The sequence below is a fragment of the Falco punctatus genome (genome assembly GCF_963210335.1).
Source record: "Falco punctatus genome assembly, chromosome: 4".
Taxonomy (NCBI): Eukaryota; Metazoa; Chordata; class Aves; order Falconiformes; family Falconidae; genus Falco; species Falco punctatus.
The window spans coordinates 45,364,755-45,383,506 of NC_137583.1; the positions used below are offsets into that span (position 1 = coordinate 45,364,755).

General features: G+C 62.0%; 1 protein-coding gene across 1 annotated transcript; it reads right to left on the bottom strand.

The window, feature by feature from the left end:
• Positions 1-7,845: 7,845 nt before the first annotated feature.
• Positions 7,846-15,216, bottom strand: TMEM59L (transmembrane protein 59 like). The gene is made up of 8 exons (XM_080384219.1): positions 14,893-15,216; positions 12,968-13,073; positions 12,587-12,681; positions 10,602-10,748; positions 10,406-10,505; positions 9,970-10,081; positions 9,709-9,826; positions 7,846-9,440 (listed from the first exon to the last, which is right to left on the bottom strand). The coding sequence occupies exons 1-8, from the start codon at positions 15,043-15,045 to the stop codon at positions 9,279-9,281; spliced, it is 993 nt and encodes a 330-aa protein (XP_080240345.1). The 5' UTR covers positions 15,046-15,216; the 3' UTR covers positions 7,846-9,278.
• Positions 15,217-18,752: the final 3,536 nt, after the last annotated feature.

The window sequence follows — 18,752 nt, forward strand, 5'->3', positions numbered from 1 at the left end:
AGGATTTTATTGCCATAAGTGCTTTGTGCAAGAGCAACAGTACCCTCCAGAGGGTGCAGTCTTGTCGTTGGAGATCGCAACGCTTCCGCTGCACCGTCTTGGTGCCAAAGATGCCTTCGCCGCCCCGCGTCCCCACACATGGTCGGCATCAGAGTCGCTCCTGGCTCTTCCCAAAACAACCGGGAGAGACAAGGCCAAGCGTCGCGGGGTCCGTGTAATTTTTAAAGCCGGCACGCATCTGGAGAGAGCGGATGGTCTAGAGGGCATTCCAGTCGTCAGTGGAAATCAGGAAATTATTCATAGCGGTGGCTCTGCCAACGACCGGGGGTAAATTTCTTTGATTTCCCATGCCTTGGTGTCCACATCTGTATAAGGGAAAGGGGGAATTCATACATGAGAATAAACGCACTTGGAAAGCCGTGAAAATACTCTTTCAAGTCAGCCTGATGAAAACTTCATGTTCTGGAGCCCTCTGCTTCAAGGAGAGCAATCTGTTTCAGAGGCGAAGCTGTGTATTTTTCTTATTTAAATCTTCTAAATCTGCTGGAGCATTAAAAATATTTGGCATTTCCACAGCACATTTCATTCCCAGCTCCAAATGCGTTTTACAGACATTCATTAATTAAGCCTTGTAAAACCTTTGGGAGAAAGGGAAGCAGTACTTATTAATTTGCTATTTGTATTGCTGCAGCGCATGGAGACCCCAGCCAGGACCTCGGGGCCCTGTTATTTTAGACCTGACCTACACAGAAGAGGAGATGTCAGCGCATCGAGGCACGGGGAGAGCAAGAGGAGATGAGAGGCAGTGGATGAACGTTAACGCCGTAAGTCATCAGCACAGCCCGCAGCAGTCCATCCCCGATGTTTCACCACCATGCCCTTTCTGCCGGGCAGTGCTGCCCGCACGACGGAGCCGCAGGAGCAAGCGTGGCCCCCACCCCAGCTCTCCCCCCACCTTGACCACTGCTCTGTGCATTTGGCTGGTGTTTCAGGGCTCCTGCCCCTCCTTTCCAGTGCCTCGCACTTGTCCTGCTTCCTCAAACACCAGCTCTGCTTCATTTGATACCTTCCACACTCTCCTGGGGCTGCTTTCTGTAGCTTTAGCTTTGTGGCATGCCCCACTCTTTAAAACGTTTAAAATAAATGCTTTCCCTTTATTATTTTTAGGTCTATATAGATATTTTAAGTGCATCTATTTCAGTTCAATAAATGCATGGTAATAAAGCAGCCCTGCTGACAGCTAGCCCAGCCAGGCTGCCCGCTTGCTGTGGACCTCTCTGTCCCAGGTGGGTCGGTGGATGGGAGCTGTGAACGTTACACCTCTGCTTCCCCTGCAGGAAAAACCAGGCTGTGCTGCATGCTGTAAATGCCTTTCACATGTTCCCCAGATCCCAGTTAAACTGAACCCCAGAAGGTCTCTCAAAGCATGAAAAATGCATTTGCAAGATGCTGGAAAGAAGATGTATTCCATAACTACTCTGGTGACCAGGCGTGCTGACTTTTGTCATGTGGAGAAGGAACCAAAAGGGGGTATTTCTTGTTATTTCATACTGCTGATGGGATTTTATCTCTGGCAGCAAATCCAGGAACTTTTTAGTTACCATTATTGTTTGATTTTATGGGCCATTTGATATTTATTTTTATTTCTATTCATTATTTGTTGAGTGCACTTAGCCCCTTCCCCAAGGAGCCTGCCTTATATCTAAGGTGATTTTTACGACCAGTGTTAGCACAGCATCTGAGCAACTTGCACAACTTTAATATATTTATCTGGCGCACACAGTTTATCAAGGCAGTCCTGGTATTCCTACTGTGGAAAGTGGTGGTCTGCCTGTAAAATCACAGATCTAACTTACTAGGTTAAAAAAAAAAAAAGAAATAATAAACTCCAAAGTATTTACATTTTTCTTTCTTCATTTTAAGCCATCAGGATGTATTTGAGTCATATTTTCACTTCTCCTCCCCCCCCCCCCCCCCTAAAACATGAGGTCTATCAATGTACCTTTTACTGCAAGCCAAGCTCTCGCATATCCCACGACTCCCACAGCTGGGGCTTTAAAATCTGCGGCCAACACTGTGAGACTAATGACAAAATCATGAGCTGGCAGCACTGCCTTTTCCTCCGACCTTTTCGTTTCATCCTGCAAACGCTCAGAAACAGGAATTCCTCGCAGCTCTATCGGTCCACGCAGTTTGTGTTGGGTGGAGGAGGCAGACAGCTGGCTGCAACGAGCTTTTTTTTCCCCAATTCTTGCTAGATTTTCCCCAGCACAACAAAGACTCTCCGTTCCCTTATTTGCTATTGTTATGGAGGAGTCTGCGAGTGACCTCCCTCTTGCTCACTGCCTCCGCACAGCATCAGCAACCCACACTGCTCCATCCTCTGCTTGTCATGCATGTCTGGAGGGTGCTGTGGGCTTTTTCAGTGCCTGTGCCTCTGGCTGGTTTTATTCCCTTTTGATTTCTGGTAGACAGCTCTCTGCTAATCCCCGTGTAATCCCGGCAAGCGTGTGAGCCCAGGGAGGCATCGAGCATGCGGGCTGGGGTGTGTCTGCGTGTGCTGGCAGAGCCGGGGCTCTCCGTGGAAGGATGGGCCATGGCATCACATGCACTGGTCCTTCTCCCTCCCTTTTATTTTGCCCCATCAGGATACCCTGCCTGCATCTTCCCATGGTCGTGTTCAGGCTTGGATGTGTTTTACCTCCCTGAGGCGTTGTCCTGGGAGGCTGGTGAAGGTGAGACGCCCTCTTCCCCACCTTGCACGCCACCTCTGCCAGCTGCCACCACAGATAACTCCACACAGATAACTGTAGGCTCCCACCCATCCCGGGGCACAGAGCAGCCCTGCAGGTCCCCGATCTCCTGCTGCAGAGTCAAACTGACACAGCAGCTGCTGCTGAGGCTCCGGCACAACACACCAGCTGAGCACCATCCTTGCAGGGATGGAAACAATGGCTCCAGGCAGTGTTACCCAGACCCTGGAGCAGTGGTTCCATCTCATCCTGCGCAGATACTGCGCGCATGTGCTGGGAGGCACAGGCATTGCTGTGCCCTGCACTGAAGAGTGAGCAGGCGTGAGCAGGAAGCAGACAGCAGAGCCACGTGGGGTCTGCCTTGGGGGAAGGCTGCGCACCTTCTTTTATGAATCTTGGGCTTCTTCCACGCCCACGCATGGCAAGGCGAGCTGACACACGCGGCACCTGCGGGAGCCGGCTCCCACACCAGCTGGAGGCGTTGGCTGTCCCCAGCACTGTTCGGCACTGGTGCAAGGCCACGATCCAGCAAATCCCCTCTGCACGTGCTGCAGTGTTAAGTACACGTGTCGTCCCCGTGAAATCAGTGGGATGGCTCCAGCGCCTGAAGGTGAGCAGGTGCTGCACCGCGCTGCCGCATCGGTGCTTAAGGGAGCCCGATTCCCATCCATCCAGCCAAACCACAACCATACATCTCTGCTTTCCCTGACCAGCTTGGCTGTGCTCCTCACCTGGCAGAAGAACACACAGCAGCGAAAATAAACATGGAGGGAAGCGAAGCCCCTCATGGCCCAGCGAGCGAAGTCTGCGTTCCAAGAAGTAATGAAGCCCAGGGAATGGAAAATGTATGTCACTTGGCGGTGGGCTGGATGTGTGCAAGCGCTCCGTGCCGGCTGCCGAGAGGGTGCTTCGCCTCCACACGGCACCACCACGGCACAGCAGCTGCGCCAGGTCCAGCCAGCGGCACCGCGCTGAACTCTGACATTTGAAGACAGAGAATAATTTGGCTTCATTAGCCTCCCCTTCCCCCCCGCCCCGAGCCGTCCCTCGAGCCAGGCTGGAATGTGCGTGGTAGGGACAGAACCAATCCCATTAGCACGAGGAGATTGTTTTTCGTTTGGTTTTGTTGTTGTTGAATCACCCGTGGCTCCGCTTCTTTGGGGTAGGTCATAGGAAGGTGGACAGGGAGAGGAAACCCATGGATGTGTTTTCCCGGGTGCCCATCCACAGCACCACGCTCCCCTGCCAGCCTGGCTGCCTGATTTCGGCAGCACCATGAGATTTCTATCTTTGAAGGCCACATGAGCTTTGCTGCTGGCTCCAGGATGGTGCCCGGCACAGTTTGAAGGAGCATTTGTAAGGGCAAGGGCTCAGCTCCCACACGCAGCATTGGGAAGGTGCTGCAAGCCAGTGGTGCTGCCAGAGCTCACTTGGAACCCCTGTCCAACTCTCCACCCCGCATCCTCATCCTCGCTCCATCTCTGGATGGAGACTTACCTCCGTTGGGATTAAAGCTGAGTTTACAGCTCTGTGTGTTGGTCGGGACAACACCGGATTGCAGACATGTGCTAGCAGGAGCCAGGCCAGGGGCAGCGAGAGGCAGCTGGAGCAGCTAGAAAATATCCTTTCCCCAGCTGAGATAACCCAGGCTCTTTTTTCCATCATCTTCAAAAGCCCTGCCCTGGCAGGGCCCAAACCCACTGTTTCACCCTGATTGTGACTCTCATGAAAGACCCTCATTCCTCCAACATGAGGCAAGAAGAAGAAACACACCCCGGCTGCTTCGTGCCCAGCAGCATCTCCCTGGGCTGCCAGTGGGAAAGGGCGAAGGAGAGCAACAGGTTCAGACCCAGGTGAGCCAACACTGTGTCCGCTCTGAATCTGGAGAAACTGGTCACAAAGCATAAAAGTGTGGGTTGGCGTGTCTGCACAAGGCAGGGACTTGTTGGAGTCCTGCTGTCCCAGTTCTGGGTTTTCTGCCCTGTGCGGCATCCCTGGACCCCAATGCTCTTCCTAAGCAGAGACATCCCAGTGGGACACGGCACAGGGCTCCAGGCACCCGGCAGTGGGACAAGGAGCTGCGAGTGCTCCTGAAGTCATCTTCAGCACGGGAGAGCGCGATGAGAAATAGGGGCAAACGACACCGTTGGGAGCAGACGGCAAGAGGGGAGGGAAATCCGTGCACAAATGCATTCGCCGCGTGGCCTGGCTCCTCAGCTGGAGTGTACGAGCAGCGGTGGAGCCACGCCAGCTCCCAGCAGCTGAGATTTGAAGCAGGGGGAGAAAGGAGGGGGCATTTTCTGGAGGTGAGAACAGCAGCCCAGCGCAGCCACAGAGCCAGCGGCGAGGGTCGGGGGTGCTGCCGACCCCAACCACAGCCAGCAAGACCCCCTGTGACCCTCAGCACCTGCTACCAGCACAGAGGCCAAGCGATGGCATCTCCTCAGCAGGGAGATGCTGCGGGGGTCCATGGTGGAGGTGTGGGGGGCAGCTTGCTGGCCTTCCCCCACTTTTTGAGGCCACTTCTTGCCGCAGCGTGGCTAACAGTCCCCACCTACCAGTCTGTGATTTCTTGCTGACCTGTGGCTGGACATGCTGAGGCGAGTGTGGGTGCACAGATGCTCACCACGAGGACATGATCTGCCATGGGCTTATGGTCCCCCGTGCCCTGATCACCGGCCATGGGCTGAAGGGTGTGATTCCGCCGCAGCCTGGCTTGTGCATTGCCGATGGGGCCACACACCATGAATTTTGCTTCCCCCGTGAAAAAATTTCAAGAGGGAGCGAGAAGGAAAAGGCGTCGGATGGAAAACACCCCGGCTGCCTGCTGTGGGGAGTGGAACCAGCTAATTTCATGCGTCTCCTTCTTGTTGGAGTGGGGTCCCTCCTCACCTGCTCCTGGGCACAGTTTCCTGCACCCCGAGCCAGCAACACGGAATCTGATTCCAGTTTAAAGGCAAGGAGCTTGTCCACGGTTTGTAGCCCGGCTCCCATCCCAGGAGGGGACCCACTCGGAGCGCTGCCCGCAGCGGGAAGGGTTTACCAGCTGTCCGCACCGATCTTGTGTGTTGCCCCCTCCTTCTGCACCAGCCCGTGGCAGGGGGATGCAGACAACCCTGTGTTGGGGGTCTCAGCCCCAGGCAGCACCACCTTGGGGTCTTTCTGCTTGCTCTTGCTTGCACCCAACTGCTGCTCCATCACCGCAGAGTGGGTGTCTGGGGGCGAGCAGCTGCCAGCACCCCCACCTAGCCTGTAATGAGGCTCAGCGCTGATGTCCTGGGCTACCTATGGAAAATGCTGGAGAAAGACACCCTCTGACATGCCATCCAGGGGGCACTTGGTGCCTTGACCCTGGCCAGGGGGCTCTGGGTCATGAGCTTGTGCCTATCCCAAAGGCTGCCGAGCGCTGGGCTGCCATTTCTCAGCTCTTCCTGCTTGTTCTGCCAGCCCCCAACACCCCCCTGCCCACCCTGGCACCCTAAGGCACCCAACCTGCTGAGGACATCGTGCAAGCCCCCAAATCCCACCACCCGGGCAATGCAGCCATGGGATATGCCAGCCTTGCACAGCCAAGGCTGCCCAGAGCATCCTGCGCACGGCACAGGCAGAGGCAGGGCAGGCAGTGTGCTGAGAACACCGTCCCTCTCCTCTCCATTTGGTGAGCTGAGCCCAGCAGAGTAGAGCATCCCCCTCCAGCCCCCGGCATCGCCGTGCTGCGTGGAGGGGACATCGCAGCCCCAATTTAGGGACAGGCGGGGGCCGTGCTCCGGCAGGAGAGGCTGCTGGCAGCCAGCGGACCAGGCGCTGCATCCCCCTTGGAGATCCTTCTTTGGCTGCGACTCGTGTCGAGCACCCCAGCATCCATCCGCAGCCCTCCCGGGGGTCAGGCAGCACCTCCTCATCCCCGGCTCCACATCCCAGAGAAAACAAGCAGCTGAGGCCAGCACCAGCCCTGGCTTCTCAGGGGCCCCGTGTCGCTGCTGGCTCGGAGGATGGGACCCTGCTGAGCTACTGAAGTGCTAAAAACGAGCCTCCAGGCCCTTGCGTGAGCTTTTGTGTCGTGCTTGGCATGGGGAGAGCTCGACTGTGGCGTGGACGCAGGCACTGCGCCAGGAAAAACACAAGCCGCAGGGGAAAGGTGGGTGCACGCACGTGTGAGCACGTCCCAGCCCTCGAGCCCGGGCGGCTGCGGCGTGTTACGCTGACGTGTCACGCGTGTGCGCAGCCCAATTTGCACTCTCCCTCCTCGCAATGGGTGCCCGGGTCTCAGCGGGCAGTTTCCAGAGGGAAAAGCCCTCGTTCCCCAGCCTGTCTTTACAGGCACATGTGAGCACGTGCATGCAGCCCTCCCCAGTGCCCTGTCTCAGCCTCCTCCTCCTCACAGCTGCTGGGTGAATGTGTTGGGGTGCACAGCCCCCCACCCACCCCACACCTTCCCAGCACCCACTGGTGTCGGTACCAGCTCTCCAGGGAACACAGCATCTCCTTTTACGCTTGATGCTGAATCTCTCGATCCAGTAAATCTGCAGCTTGCAGCAGAGGGGAGCATCGCCCCGTATCCCTGCAAAACAGCCCAGACAGGGGACCTCTCTCCAGTTTGCCAGAGGTTTCATCCTGGCTCAGCTTGCACAGATGGGATGGCAAGATGGGAACTGACCTGCACCCACCTTCCAGCCCCACAAGGGGGTTCAAACCTGCTCCCCAGCTGGTGATGGGCACCCCGTGAAGCCACTGACTCATCCAAATCTGGTACAAACCTTTTTATTTTCCCTCCGCCCACACCGCCCAGCCAGCTTGAGGCTGGGTTTGCCCTTTGGAAGCGAAGCTGGGGGGGCTCCAGGGCTGCCCTCTCCCCCGAGCTCGCAGCCTGGCACGGTTGCACCCGGGGACGGGGAAAGCCGCTGTGGCCAGGACACAGACACCCCCCCCAGGCCACAGCCACCGCAGACCCCCCGAGCTTCGCACTGAGCCAAGCGGCCAAAAAGCAACAATGAAAAGTGTACCCCAAAATGTACACGAGACCCCTCGCCCCCCCCCCCCCCCCCCAGTTTCCCCAGCCCCAGATATGTTGCACGGGTGAAAGTGATATGGAGCAGCACAAAACCGGCGGGGGTGGGGACCAGGGACCACAGCCCCCCCACCCCACCACGCCATGGCCCCCCGAGACCGCTCAGCGCCGGGGAGCAGCCAGCACGGGGAGGGAGCCTAATAACCCAAGGGTGGGGAGTCGCGGGCAATAAGTTAATCTGTACAGACTGTGTTAGGTGGACACGGGGCTGGCAGGGACCACGGAGCCATCCCTCCGCACGCGGGGGTGGCCCCACGGGGCGCCGGGGGCCGATGAACCACATGCCGGTGCAAATCAAACCATGAAACGACGCATGAAGTCAAGTGATGGAGAACGGTGGGGATATGGGGAGATGCCCCAGCTCGCACTGAGCCTGGCTGCAGAGGCAGAGCCCTGTGGAGCAGGGGGAGGGAAGGGACCCCTCCACACTGAGGGGCTGTGCTGGGGTGAGCCGAGGGGGACCCCACTTGGCTGGGAGACCCCAGGGCTGGCCCCCTACTTCCAGGGCAGTGCTGTGAGCCCAGGGACCCGGAGGCTGGCTGCTGCTAGGTCCTGCCATCAGCTACAGCCCTGCAGGCTGAGCTGCTCCCGGCTCCGGGCAGGGATGCTGAGCCCAGGACGGAGGCATCCCAGCAGCTCCCACCTCCTGCCCAAGCTCGAACGCGCCATGACAGCACGAGGCAGGGAAACGCCACCTCGTCCCCTGCTTGGTCCCAGCAACCCGTCGGCACTGGGGCCTGCCACCCGCAAGGCATCACGGAGCAGGGAGGGGAAGGAGCCATCCCGGGGCCCCTCCACAGCTCCGGGAAGGGGCTGGCTGGGTCCTCGCGTGGGCATGGAGGCAGCGAGATCTGCTCCTCTCTCCAGCTGCCAACACCAAATCCATTCGCCACGTTTCGGCTCCCCAAGGCAATCGGCTCCGGCCAGCGGAAGGGAGTTCTCAGGGCCAGAGACGGCGCCTTGGAGGCTCAGCCCAAGGTGGGAGGCCGGGGATGTGCCGAGCCAAAGCCCAGAACGCTGCAGACACTCTCCATCCCCCACTGCAGCCGGCTCCCTCCTGCCCAGCGCTGGACCCATGCCCGGAGGGCTGCGGGGCCCCGGGGGCTCCGGTCGGGAGGAGACAGACCGCCCCACCATGAGGACGGGCTCCCCCCAGCCTCCCCACTCTGGCAGCTCCTCTTTTGGCTCTTGAGTGCTGGCAGCCAGGATCCCAGAAAACAGAACATCTACGGAGGAGGTGAAGCCGCAGCCTGGCTCCTGGGAGCCTCCTCCGCAGTGGCCAACCCTGGGGAGAAGAGCGGAGCCAAGCCCGATCGCACCCCCGGTCCCCTCCATGCCAGAGCCAGAGATGCCCCGCCAGGAGCCAGGGACACAGGGCAGCGGAGCAGGACCGAGGATGACGCCATGGGGAAGGTGACAGGGAGGTGGTGTGGAGGTGACGGGAAGGGGTGGGAGCACTACAGGACGGTCTTGTCCAGGTCGACTTTGAGGGGCAGTGGCCCCGCATCCTCGCCACCGTGTGCAGGGCACAGGGTGACGGCAATGACGGGTGGCAGGGGGAAGGTGCTTGGGCCATCCAGGTCCTCCAGGTACTCCTTGTCCCCGTTGATGCTCAGAGGCTGGAAGAGAGGCAGAGGGGACCATGCAGCCCCAGAGCAGGGGACAGGACCCTCTCATCCCCTGGCTGGGATCACCGTGGGGCTGGCTGGGGATGTACCACACAGCACAGACATGCCAGCATGCCCAGCACGGTGGCCGGGGACCACAGGCACTGAACGGCCACATCTTCACCCCGCAAGATTCACCCAGCCAGAACGGGGAGACGCAGGGTGTCAGGGATCCCCGTGGGACTACCCTGGGCTGCGCTGAGCACCGCTCACCCCATACCTGGGTCTTGACGTGCTGCTCAGGGGCGGTCACCAAACTGGCACAGCTCAGCCACAGCATCACCATGATGGAGAGGAAGAGGCAGGCAGCCAGGATCCAGCGAGGAAGGCCCGAGCGCCTGTAACACCCCACCACCCCCCACCAAAGAAAAAGGACGAGTTTATAGCAGGGCACAGGGAGCTGGGGAGGCAGCTGGGGGGAAGAGCATCTGCTCCAGCAGGTCCAGGGCCCTCCGGCCCCGCGCAGCCCCATTGCACCTACTTGGACATGCAGCCGAGGAAGTCGTGCTCCGGCTGCGGGGGGTCCGGGTGCTGTGCCTTGGCTTTGCCCCGTGGCTTCCTCATGGGGGGCTTCTCCCCCTTCACCCGGGGGCCTGGTGGGGGAGAGGTGACGCTGAGCCCGGGCACCCGCTGTGGGCACGCCTGCCCCTTGCCCGCACCGGACGGGGTGCAGGGGTGCCAGGTGGTCCCCTCTCCCCCACGGGGACCCTCCGCCTGTGGTGGGGGTGTGGACGATCCCAGCAGCTTCTTGGAGTGGGTCCCGAGTCCAGACCCACCCCCCCTGCGTGGGTGTGGGGTGTGGGAAGCTAATCAGACCCGAGAAGTGGGTAATTTGTTTAGCTCTGGAGAAATGGGATGAGAGCCAGGAGGGCACGCAGGCTCCCAGTGCCCCCCCAGCAGCCCGGACCCCCCTGCACCTGTGTGGGGCTGCAGGACACGGGGGCTGGACCCTGGTCCCGGCTGCGCTGGCTGCACCTCCGGCACCTCGGGTACTGGATACTCCATCTCGGGCTGGGACTGGTGGGTCAGCAGGGAAAGAGGGAGAAAATGGTGAGCAAGTGGGTCCCCACTCCTCTTAGCACCCAGCAGAGAGAGGACACAGGACACCCCCACCTGAAACACCATGACTTTGCCATCGTCCGCCTGCAGGTAGAAGGTCCAGGTGGAAGAGATGAAGCTCTGGGCAGAGCTGACGATGTCGTTGCAGAAGGTGGAGACCAAATCGAACACGGAGAATGATGGCACCTTCAGCTCCAGGCTCTGCAAAGGAGCATGGTGTCACCGCCAGTCCCCTGTCACCCACCCCAGCGGACAACGTCCCACCCCAAGGCTGTGTCCGGGCTGAGCTGGGTGCTCAGGTCTGGGGCTCAGCCGGCTTCTGCTGGGAATGGGGACATGCAGGGCCTGTGCTCCAGCCCCAGGAGGGTCACCAAGCTCGGGGCTGTGGTCCCCAGGGCCGTCACCCAGCCCTCAGCAGCCCTGCGCTCACACCAGCACTTGAAACAATAGGAGCGAGCGGCCGAGATGCTGAGGGCGTTCCTCTCCTGGCAGCCTCTCGGTGCCCTGGATTCTTGGCCGTCGCGGCAGTTTGTTATTTTTAAAGCATCCCTGCTGGAATCCGCTTGGCTGCTCCCTGCCACTGGCTTCGAACATTTTCCGACAGCCCCTTGCACGGTCAAACCAGCAAACAGGAAATAAATAGGTCAGATTCTGTATCTAATTATTATGCTAAATCTGCTTTGCCTGCTTGTCTGGGAACCCAAAGGAAAAATGCTTTTGGGGGGGTGAAGGGGGTGCCAGCCCTCCCTGTCAGCCGGTCACCCCCCGAGGCTCGTCCCCGACCTTGGAGAGGGGCTGGGAAATGGGATCAGGAAGGTCTTAAAAAACGGCTGCAAAGCGGTTTTTTGAAGGAGCCGCAGCTTTCTACAGCACAAATTTATCTTCATCTGCACGTGTACAAAGCCAAAAGCCTCTTCCTTGGGCCAAAGTCTAATTTAATTAATTGGGCAAAAGCTGAATTAATTAAATGTAGGAGGAAAAAGCGTTGCTAATTGCTGGGAAGGATAACAGATCAAAACCGGGGGAATCTGCAACAGTCACCAGCCAGAACCTCTCGCCCTGGGAATTTGGCGTAATCGCCCTGCCTGGCTGAAACCGGTGGCAGCACGGGTCGAGCCCCGTTAATCCATTTTATCTGCTTTGGGTGAAGCAGCGCGACGGGTTGGCAGTGGGCTCGTGTCTCCCTGGCACCCCTCTGGCACCCCCGTGGCACCCCTCCGTGGGGGCACCTATAATGGGGGACATAAAATACAGCAAGATGCGGCAGGCATCCTGCGGCGTGGGTTGTGCCGGGTGGTGGGAGCACGTGGGGAGCAGGTCTGGGCCCGAGCCACCCTGGGAAAGCATCGAGGGGAACCGAAGCAACCTCGCCAAGACATGAGGTTGCTGGTGGGGATGGCCAGGAGGCAGCAAAGGCAGGGATGGGGCTGGATGCCTGTGCTGGGGATGGAGGGGTGAGGGATGGATGATGGATGATGGATGGAGGGATGACAGATGGATGGAGGGAGGGAGGGATGATAGATGGATGACAGAGGGATGGGCTGCATGTGTGGGGTGTTGTAGCCTCCATCCCCAGGGAGAGGAGGGACTGGGCTGAGCTCCCGTGGGAGGAAGAAGTCCTCCCTGAAGTGGAACCCAAGGACCAAGCCACCATGTCCCAGCATCCCCCCGTGGGGTCCCGGGCAGGGGGTGGCTGGTGGGCTCAGCAGGGTCTCCATTGCATTGGTATTGCCTGCTCTGCCCTGTCCTTTGGTCCCTGCCAGGCTCAGGGTGACCAAGATGCCCCACGTCCCCATGCTGGGGGTCAGGCGAGGGACGAGGCTGCTGGAGAAGCCACCCCCAAGGCTCCATGGCTCCAGGCTCCTTGTGGGGGCAAATGCCACCAGTCCCCGGCAGTCCCATGGGGTGATGGCACAGGGACGGAGCAGCCAGGATGGAGCTCCATGCAGGGACAGGGCAGAGCCTCGGCCGGTGGCACCAGGGACAGGCTGGGGGGTTCAGGGGGGGAAGAGGGGCTCCCCATCTCCCCCGCCCCTCACCTTCTCGTTCCTGTTCTCCACCTCGGGCAGCTGCTTGCGGCACCCGGTCACGCAGCCAAACTGCTCCTCTGCGTTGCTGTAGGCTTCGGCGCATGCTGCAAGGCAGGAGGAGGGGTCATTTAGGGGGGGCTCGATCCCCCTGATGAGCCCCGCACCCCCAGCACCCCCCTACCCCTCCTGATTTACACCCAGTGGGTGTAAACCTGCAACCTGCTTGGTTTGCAGCAGGCTCTGGATGCAGCCCTGGGGCACAGCGTGGGGCTGAGCGGAGGCAGGATGCTCGGGAGTGTGGAAAGCGTCATGGTGGTACCAGTGGTATGTGGGGGGGACCCCTGGGATGGTCTTTGGGGCGCAGAGGCCGCTCGGCCGCTGGCTCCTCACCTGCTTCACACTCGGCTCTGGTTGTGTTCAGCTCGGCACTCGCATCCACGAAGTGACAGATGGAGAACAGCCGGCAGCCCCGGTAACAGGCGTTGAGAACAGCATCCTGCAGGGAGGAGGAGGGAGCGTGGAGCTGGCACCAAGCTCAGCCCGGTGGCTGTGCCGGCCCCCCCCGCGGCCCCCTGCACCCAGCTGGGGGGCACCAGGCGCCGTGGCTCTCCTGCAGGACCACTGCTGGGTTGTCACCCCAAAACCCAAGGTAACGGCATCCCCCAGGCTGGGAGAACTGCCTTCGCCCCCCTGTTTGCACCCAAGGGTGGGGTTGGCATGTGGCCCCGTCCCCATCGAGGATGTGGTGGGTCCCCCCGCCTCGGTCAGGGTGCTCGGCACCTGCCAGGCCCTGGCGTGGGCTGGCAGCAGGTGGGGGCTGCACTCGGGGGGGTGTGGGGGGTGTGCATGGGGGGAGGTGCATGCACTGGGTGGACTGGGAACACACTGGGGGGATGGACGGAAGGGCACTGAGCCTATGTGGGGGTCACGGCGTGTGCAGGTTCGGGGGGAGCGGGTACCCCGTCCAGCAGGCAGGGCTGGGTGCTGGCAGGGAGGCAGCTCCAGCCCCGATGGGAAAACAACTTCATCCCACCCATGGCAGCGGCGGCCACACTGGCTCCTGCCAAGGCACTGGCCTAGATACAGCCCTGCCCGCATGGGGGCTCGGGGATGGGGGCCACCGGGCAGCCCCTGGCATGGCACGGCCACGGCAGCTCTGATCCGGGCCTTTCCGTGATGCTCCGGGTCCAGCCACCAGCGCTCGGCTCCATCTCAGTCCCCGCTGCCAGCACACGGTGCTGGCCCACCCTGTCACCACGGTGTCACCCGCCACCCTGGTTGTCCTTGGCCCCATGCCACCGCTCTCAGGGATGGCTGTGCCATGCCACTGGTGATGGGGGGCTGGGGGGCACCCCCAGTGTGGGGTGGCTGCCACCACCAAGGGCACCCCAAGCCAGGCACAAGTGAGACTGGGGGGCACGCCAATGCCAAGATGGGCGAAACCACTGCAGGCACCCCAAACTGCAGTGGGTGCCCTCGCTGGGGGCACCCAAAGCTGCGGCGGCGGAGACCACCAGGGCTCTGAGGCTCTCCCGGTGCCCACCACGGTGCTCCCTGTGGAAGGGGGGGGGGCTGGTGTGTGGCCGTGCAGCAGCAATGCCCACGCAGGGTGGGCCGGTGCCCACGGTGCCCTCACTGGTCCCAGTGCTCCCGGTGTCCCTGATACTCCTGCTGCTGCCAGTGCCCCAGCTGTTCCCACTGCTCCCAGTGTCCCTGATACTCCTGCTGCTCCCAGTTTCGCCTGGTGCTCCCGGTTCCTCCCAATGCTCCCAGTACCCCTGGTCCCCCATGATGCTCCTTGCACTCCTGGTGCTACTGATGTTCCCCATGCTCCTGGTACCCCAGTACCCCAGTACCCCTAGTGCCCCCGACACCCTCAGTACCACTGGTGCCCCCAGTACCCTGGTGCCCTCAGTACCCTCCGTACCCTCCGTACCCCCGGTAAACCTAGTACCCCAGTGCCCCCGGTGCCCCTGGTACGCCCCGTACCCGCAGTGCTGCAGTATCCCCAGTACCCTGGTAACCCCAGCACCCCCAGTACCCCGGTGCCCCCCGTACCCCCAGAACCCCTAGTACACCCAGTACCCCAGTGTCCCCAGTACCCCCGGTACCCCGATGCTCCCGGTACCTCCAGTACCCCGGTGCCCCCAGTACCCCCGGTACACCCTGTACCCCCAGCACGGCCGGTACCCGGTGCCCCCGGTACCCCCAGCACCCCCTGTACCCCCGGTGCCCCCGGTATCCCCAGCACCCCCGGTACCCCCGGTACCCCCGGTACCCCCGGTGCCCGGTGCCCGGTGCCCGGCCGGACTCACGGCGGCGGCTCGGCGCGGCAGGCTGCGGCCGCACTGCCCGCGGCACCCGGCGGTGTCCCCCAGCTGGGGCGAGAAGGGGTCGGCGGCGGCGGCGGCGGCGGCGGCCAGGGCCAGGCCGAGAGCGAGCAGGGCCCGGGGGCGCCGGGCCGCCATGGCGGGCGCGGGGCGCGGAGCGCGGAGCGGAGCGCACCCACCGCCGCCGCCGGCCCCGCCGTGACGCGCCGTGCGCCGGGCGGGGGCGGCGGGGGGAGCCGGGGGCGGGGGGAGCCGCCGCAGCCTGCCGCAGCTCCGGCGGCACCGGCAGCCCCCGCCAGCGGCACCGGCGGCAGCGCTGCCCGGGGATGCTGGGAGCGGGGGGGCGGGAGGATGGGGGTACCCGGGCACCGGGGGATGCAGGGTGCACGGGCACCGGGGGTACGGGAGGATGGGGTGGTACCCGGGTACCTGGGGGTGCAGAAAGATGCAGGGTGCACGGGCACTGGGGATGTGGGAGGATGGAGGGGTACCCGGGCACCGGAGTATGCGGGGTGCACGGGCACCGGCGGTATGGGAGGGGAGGGGGGTACTCGGGTACCCGTGGGTGCAGGAGGATGCAGGGTGCACGGGCACTGGGGTGCGGGAAGATGGGGGTGTCAGGGCACAGGGGGATACGGGGGTACATGGACACTGGGGGGTGCAAGAGGATGCAGGGTGCCAGAGCACCAGGGGGTGCGGGAGGATGGGGGGGCGCAGGGGCACTGGGAGATGCGAGGGTACCACGGGATGTAGGAGGACAAGGTGGGGCCTGGGGACCAGGAGATGCTCTGGTACAGGATGGAGGGGGACCTGGAGATACACAGGGACCAGAAGGTGTGGGGGACACAGTGAGGGGGGCAGGGGGACACTGGGATGCGGGGGGACACTGGGATGCAGGGGGACACTGGGATGCAGGGGTCCAGGGGATGCAGAGGGATCAAGGGGGTGCAGTAGGACCAGGGGATGCAAAGGGCTAGGGGAGCAGCAGGACTGGGACCACACTGACACCAGCAGCACAGAGGGACTGGGGGGGCCATGGGGACCAGGGGGCACACAGCAGCAGGGGTGCACAGAGACAGGGCTGCCCTGGCACTGGGAGCACACCAGTACCAGCGAGTAGCAGCCCTGGAGTCTCACTGCCCCCCAGCCCAGCACCCCTCCAGGCACCGTGCCCCCCAGGGCAGCATTAGATCCAGGCGTGCCTCCCTCCTGGGGGCTTCCCGGAGCCACCTTGGTGGGTCCCCCCCGCACCCTGGCTCCGCAGGGCCCCGCTCAGCCAGGGCGCTGGGCTCTCCCTGACACCCCAGATTTACAGCTTCGATTTCCCAGGGTTTAAAAGACATAAAAGGCGCAGGCTTGGCCCCGCGCTCGCCGCCTCGCCGCTGCCCTGCCCGTTAGCCTTATTTATGGCAGCACCCCAAAGCGGGCCCGGGGGGGGGAGGAGGAGGAGGAGGGGGGCTGGGGGCTTCGCTAACCTCCAGCCTTAATGGGGAACACATGGCAGGACCCCGGCATGGGGAAAGGGGGGTCTCCCACTCCCAGCTCAGGGTTGAGGGGTGCTCCGTGCCCTGGGGAAGGGGGAGAGGGGTGGGGATGGCCGGGTCCCCCCTGGGAGGTGGCTGGGGAGCTCAGCCCTATGCCTCCCCGGGAGCAGGGAGTGGGGCCTCTCCTCGCCCCGCTGCGCTCCGCCAGCTTATTCATCTTGTTAATCAAACCAGGGCCGGGAGAAAATGTGCTCCGGCCGGGCTGGCGGGGCTGCCAGGTCGGCTGCGCTCCCCCCTTCCCCCTCCTGGAGCCCCGCCAGCCCCTCGGCCTCGTGTCCAGCACCGGTGACGAATGGCCAAGTAAATGGGATAGATTGGGAGCTGTCACCGTAAATCACGGCGCCGCACCGCAGGTGAGGTTTCCATCGGCCGGGAGGGACGGAGCTGGAGCCAGAGCCCCGACCCCCACCAGGGGACCCAAATCCACCAGATCGACTGGCAGCAGCACCGGTGGGCAATGCTCCCACCGCACCTGCCTGGGCCATGCCTGGCGCCGGCCCATGCTCCATCCACTCACCTTTAAATAGAAACCCCCCTTTCCCAGGCAATAATATCCCAGTTGGCAAATATTTACCGCCCTCCCTCCTCCCTTCTCCAGAAACACTCGATGCCTTTTGCATTTATCACTACTGACCTACATTTTTTTCCCCTGGAGCCTTTCATGAAGCCGCAGGCTTCCCCCACGCTGGCTGGGGCATCCCTACAGTCCCCCCCCGCCGTGGGCAGGGGACCCGTCACCCCATGTTCCCACCCCGCAGAGCCCATCCCTCGTGCTCAAGCACCTCCTCGACGTCAACCACATTTTTTTCCCCCCTCTAGAGTTCAGCAGACTCCATCACGGGACTTTTTGTGCTTCCCAAAGCAAACAGAGGCGGGAAGGTGCGGCTGCCCGCTGTGAGGATGCTCTTGAGCGAAAGGGTTGTGCGTGGGGGGGGGGGGGGGGGGGTGGCAGGGAAGGGGTTAAGCGGGTTATAAATTACCCATGGATGTGGAAATGTGACTGAGAGGAATATAAAGCAAACTCTGACTGCTGGATTCTTTGCATTTCTAGCCTCTTTATTTTTCCCTCAGGTCACTTTAAAAGGATGCAGGCAGTCAGAGGCAGCTCCGCTGCGCCTCTCCTCCCGCTTTCTCTGGGTTTTTGGGTTTTTTTTTGTTGTTTGTTTTTTACACCCTGGCCCTTGAGCCAGATGCTGTCTCTGTCCAAGGACTTTATGGAGCGAGCTCTGGCTGGGAAATCAAGTAATTAGACTAATTCAGGGTAGATGTGCTGGGCCTGGCCCCGGTGACACATGATGGAGGGCTGGTGGGAAGGTGATGGCTGGTGGGAAGCTGGACCGAGGATGCTCAGCATGTTTGGGGATGTCACCAGGGCCACCCCGGGGTCTTGGCTCCATCCCGGGGGGAGTCACATCCTGCCTGGGCAGAGCAGGGAGCTTGTGGCCATGTGGGCTCCGCTATTTGGGAGCTGGGCCCCATGGCCAGATCCTGCACTGCAACAGGGCAAAGAGGCCCTGGGAACCAAGCCACGTCGGGGGGGGCGGCTGGACCGCGCCAGCCCCAGGGGACCCCTGCGCTGACGCCGACAGCCTGCTCCGGGGGTCAGAGGGGACTGCTGGGCCGGATCCTGCCCCCCGGGAGCCTGTCGGGTGCCTGTGAGTGCGGCGGCTGGTGGGCAGGAGGGAGCAGCCCTTGAAAGGTCACGGCCAAAGGGCAGCATTGACCACATCTGCCCGCTGACCACATCTGCCCGCTGACCACAGCTGTCCGCTGATCACAGCTGCCCGCTGACCACAGCTGTCCCTGGGCGATGCGCTGACTCAGAGCGGAGTGCGGCTCTGCCATCACGGCTGCCCTCCCCGCTGCCCCCCACCGCAGCCCTGCACCACACCGGCACTGCCCACCGCTGGGGACCGCAGGCATGGAAGGGCTCGCTCAGGGTGGGCTCTGTCCCCCCACCCTGTCCCCATCCCGCGGTGTTGGGTCTGGATGCTGCCGTGGGTCAGGAAGGGTGAATGTCCCTGAGCCACCTGGTGACAACCTGGGCACGTCCCAGGGGATGACACCAGTGGGGACCGACGGTCCCCTCTCCCCCCAACACCACTATCCCCCCACCTTCCCCCTGACCCCCCAACAAAGTCTCAAGCCGTCTTCTGATGATGCCTTTGCCGGGAGCTGGCCGTGTCCCCTCTGCCAGCGCCAGGGCAGGTGTCACCCCCCCATCCCTGCTTCCCAGAACAGCCGCGCTAAATCCCGCACTGTGGTGGGAAGCGGAGGGGCTCGGCGGGGGGGAAGCAGGAG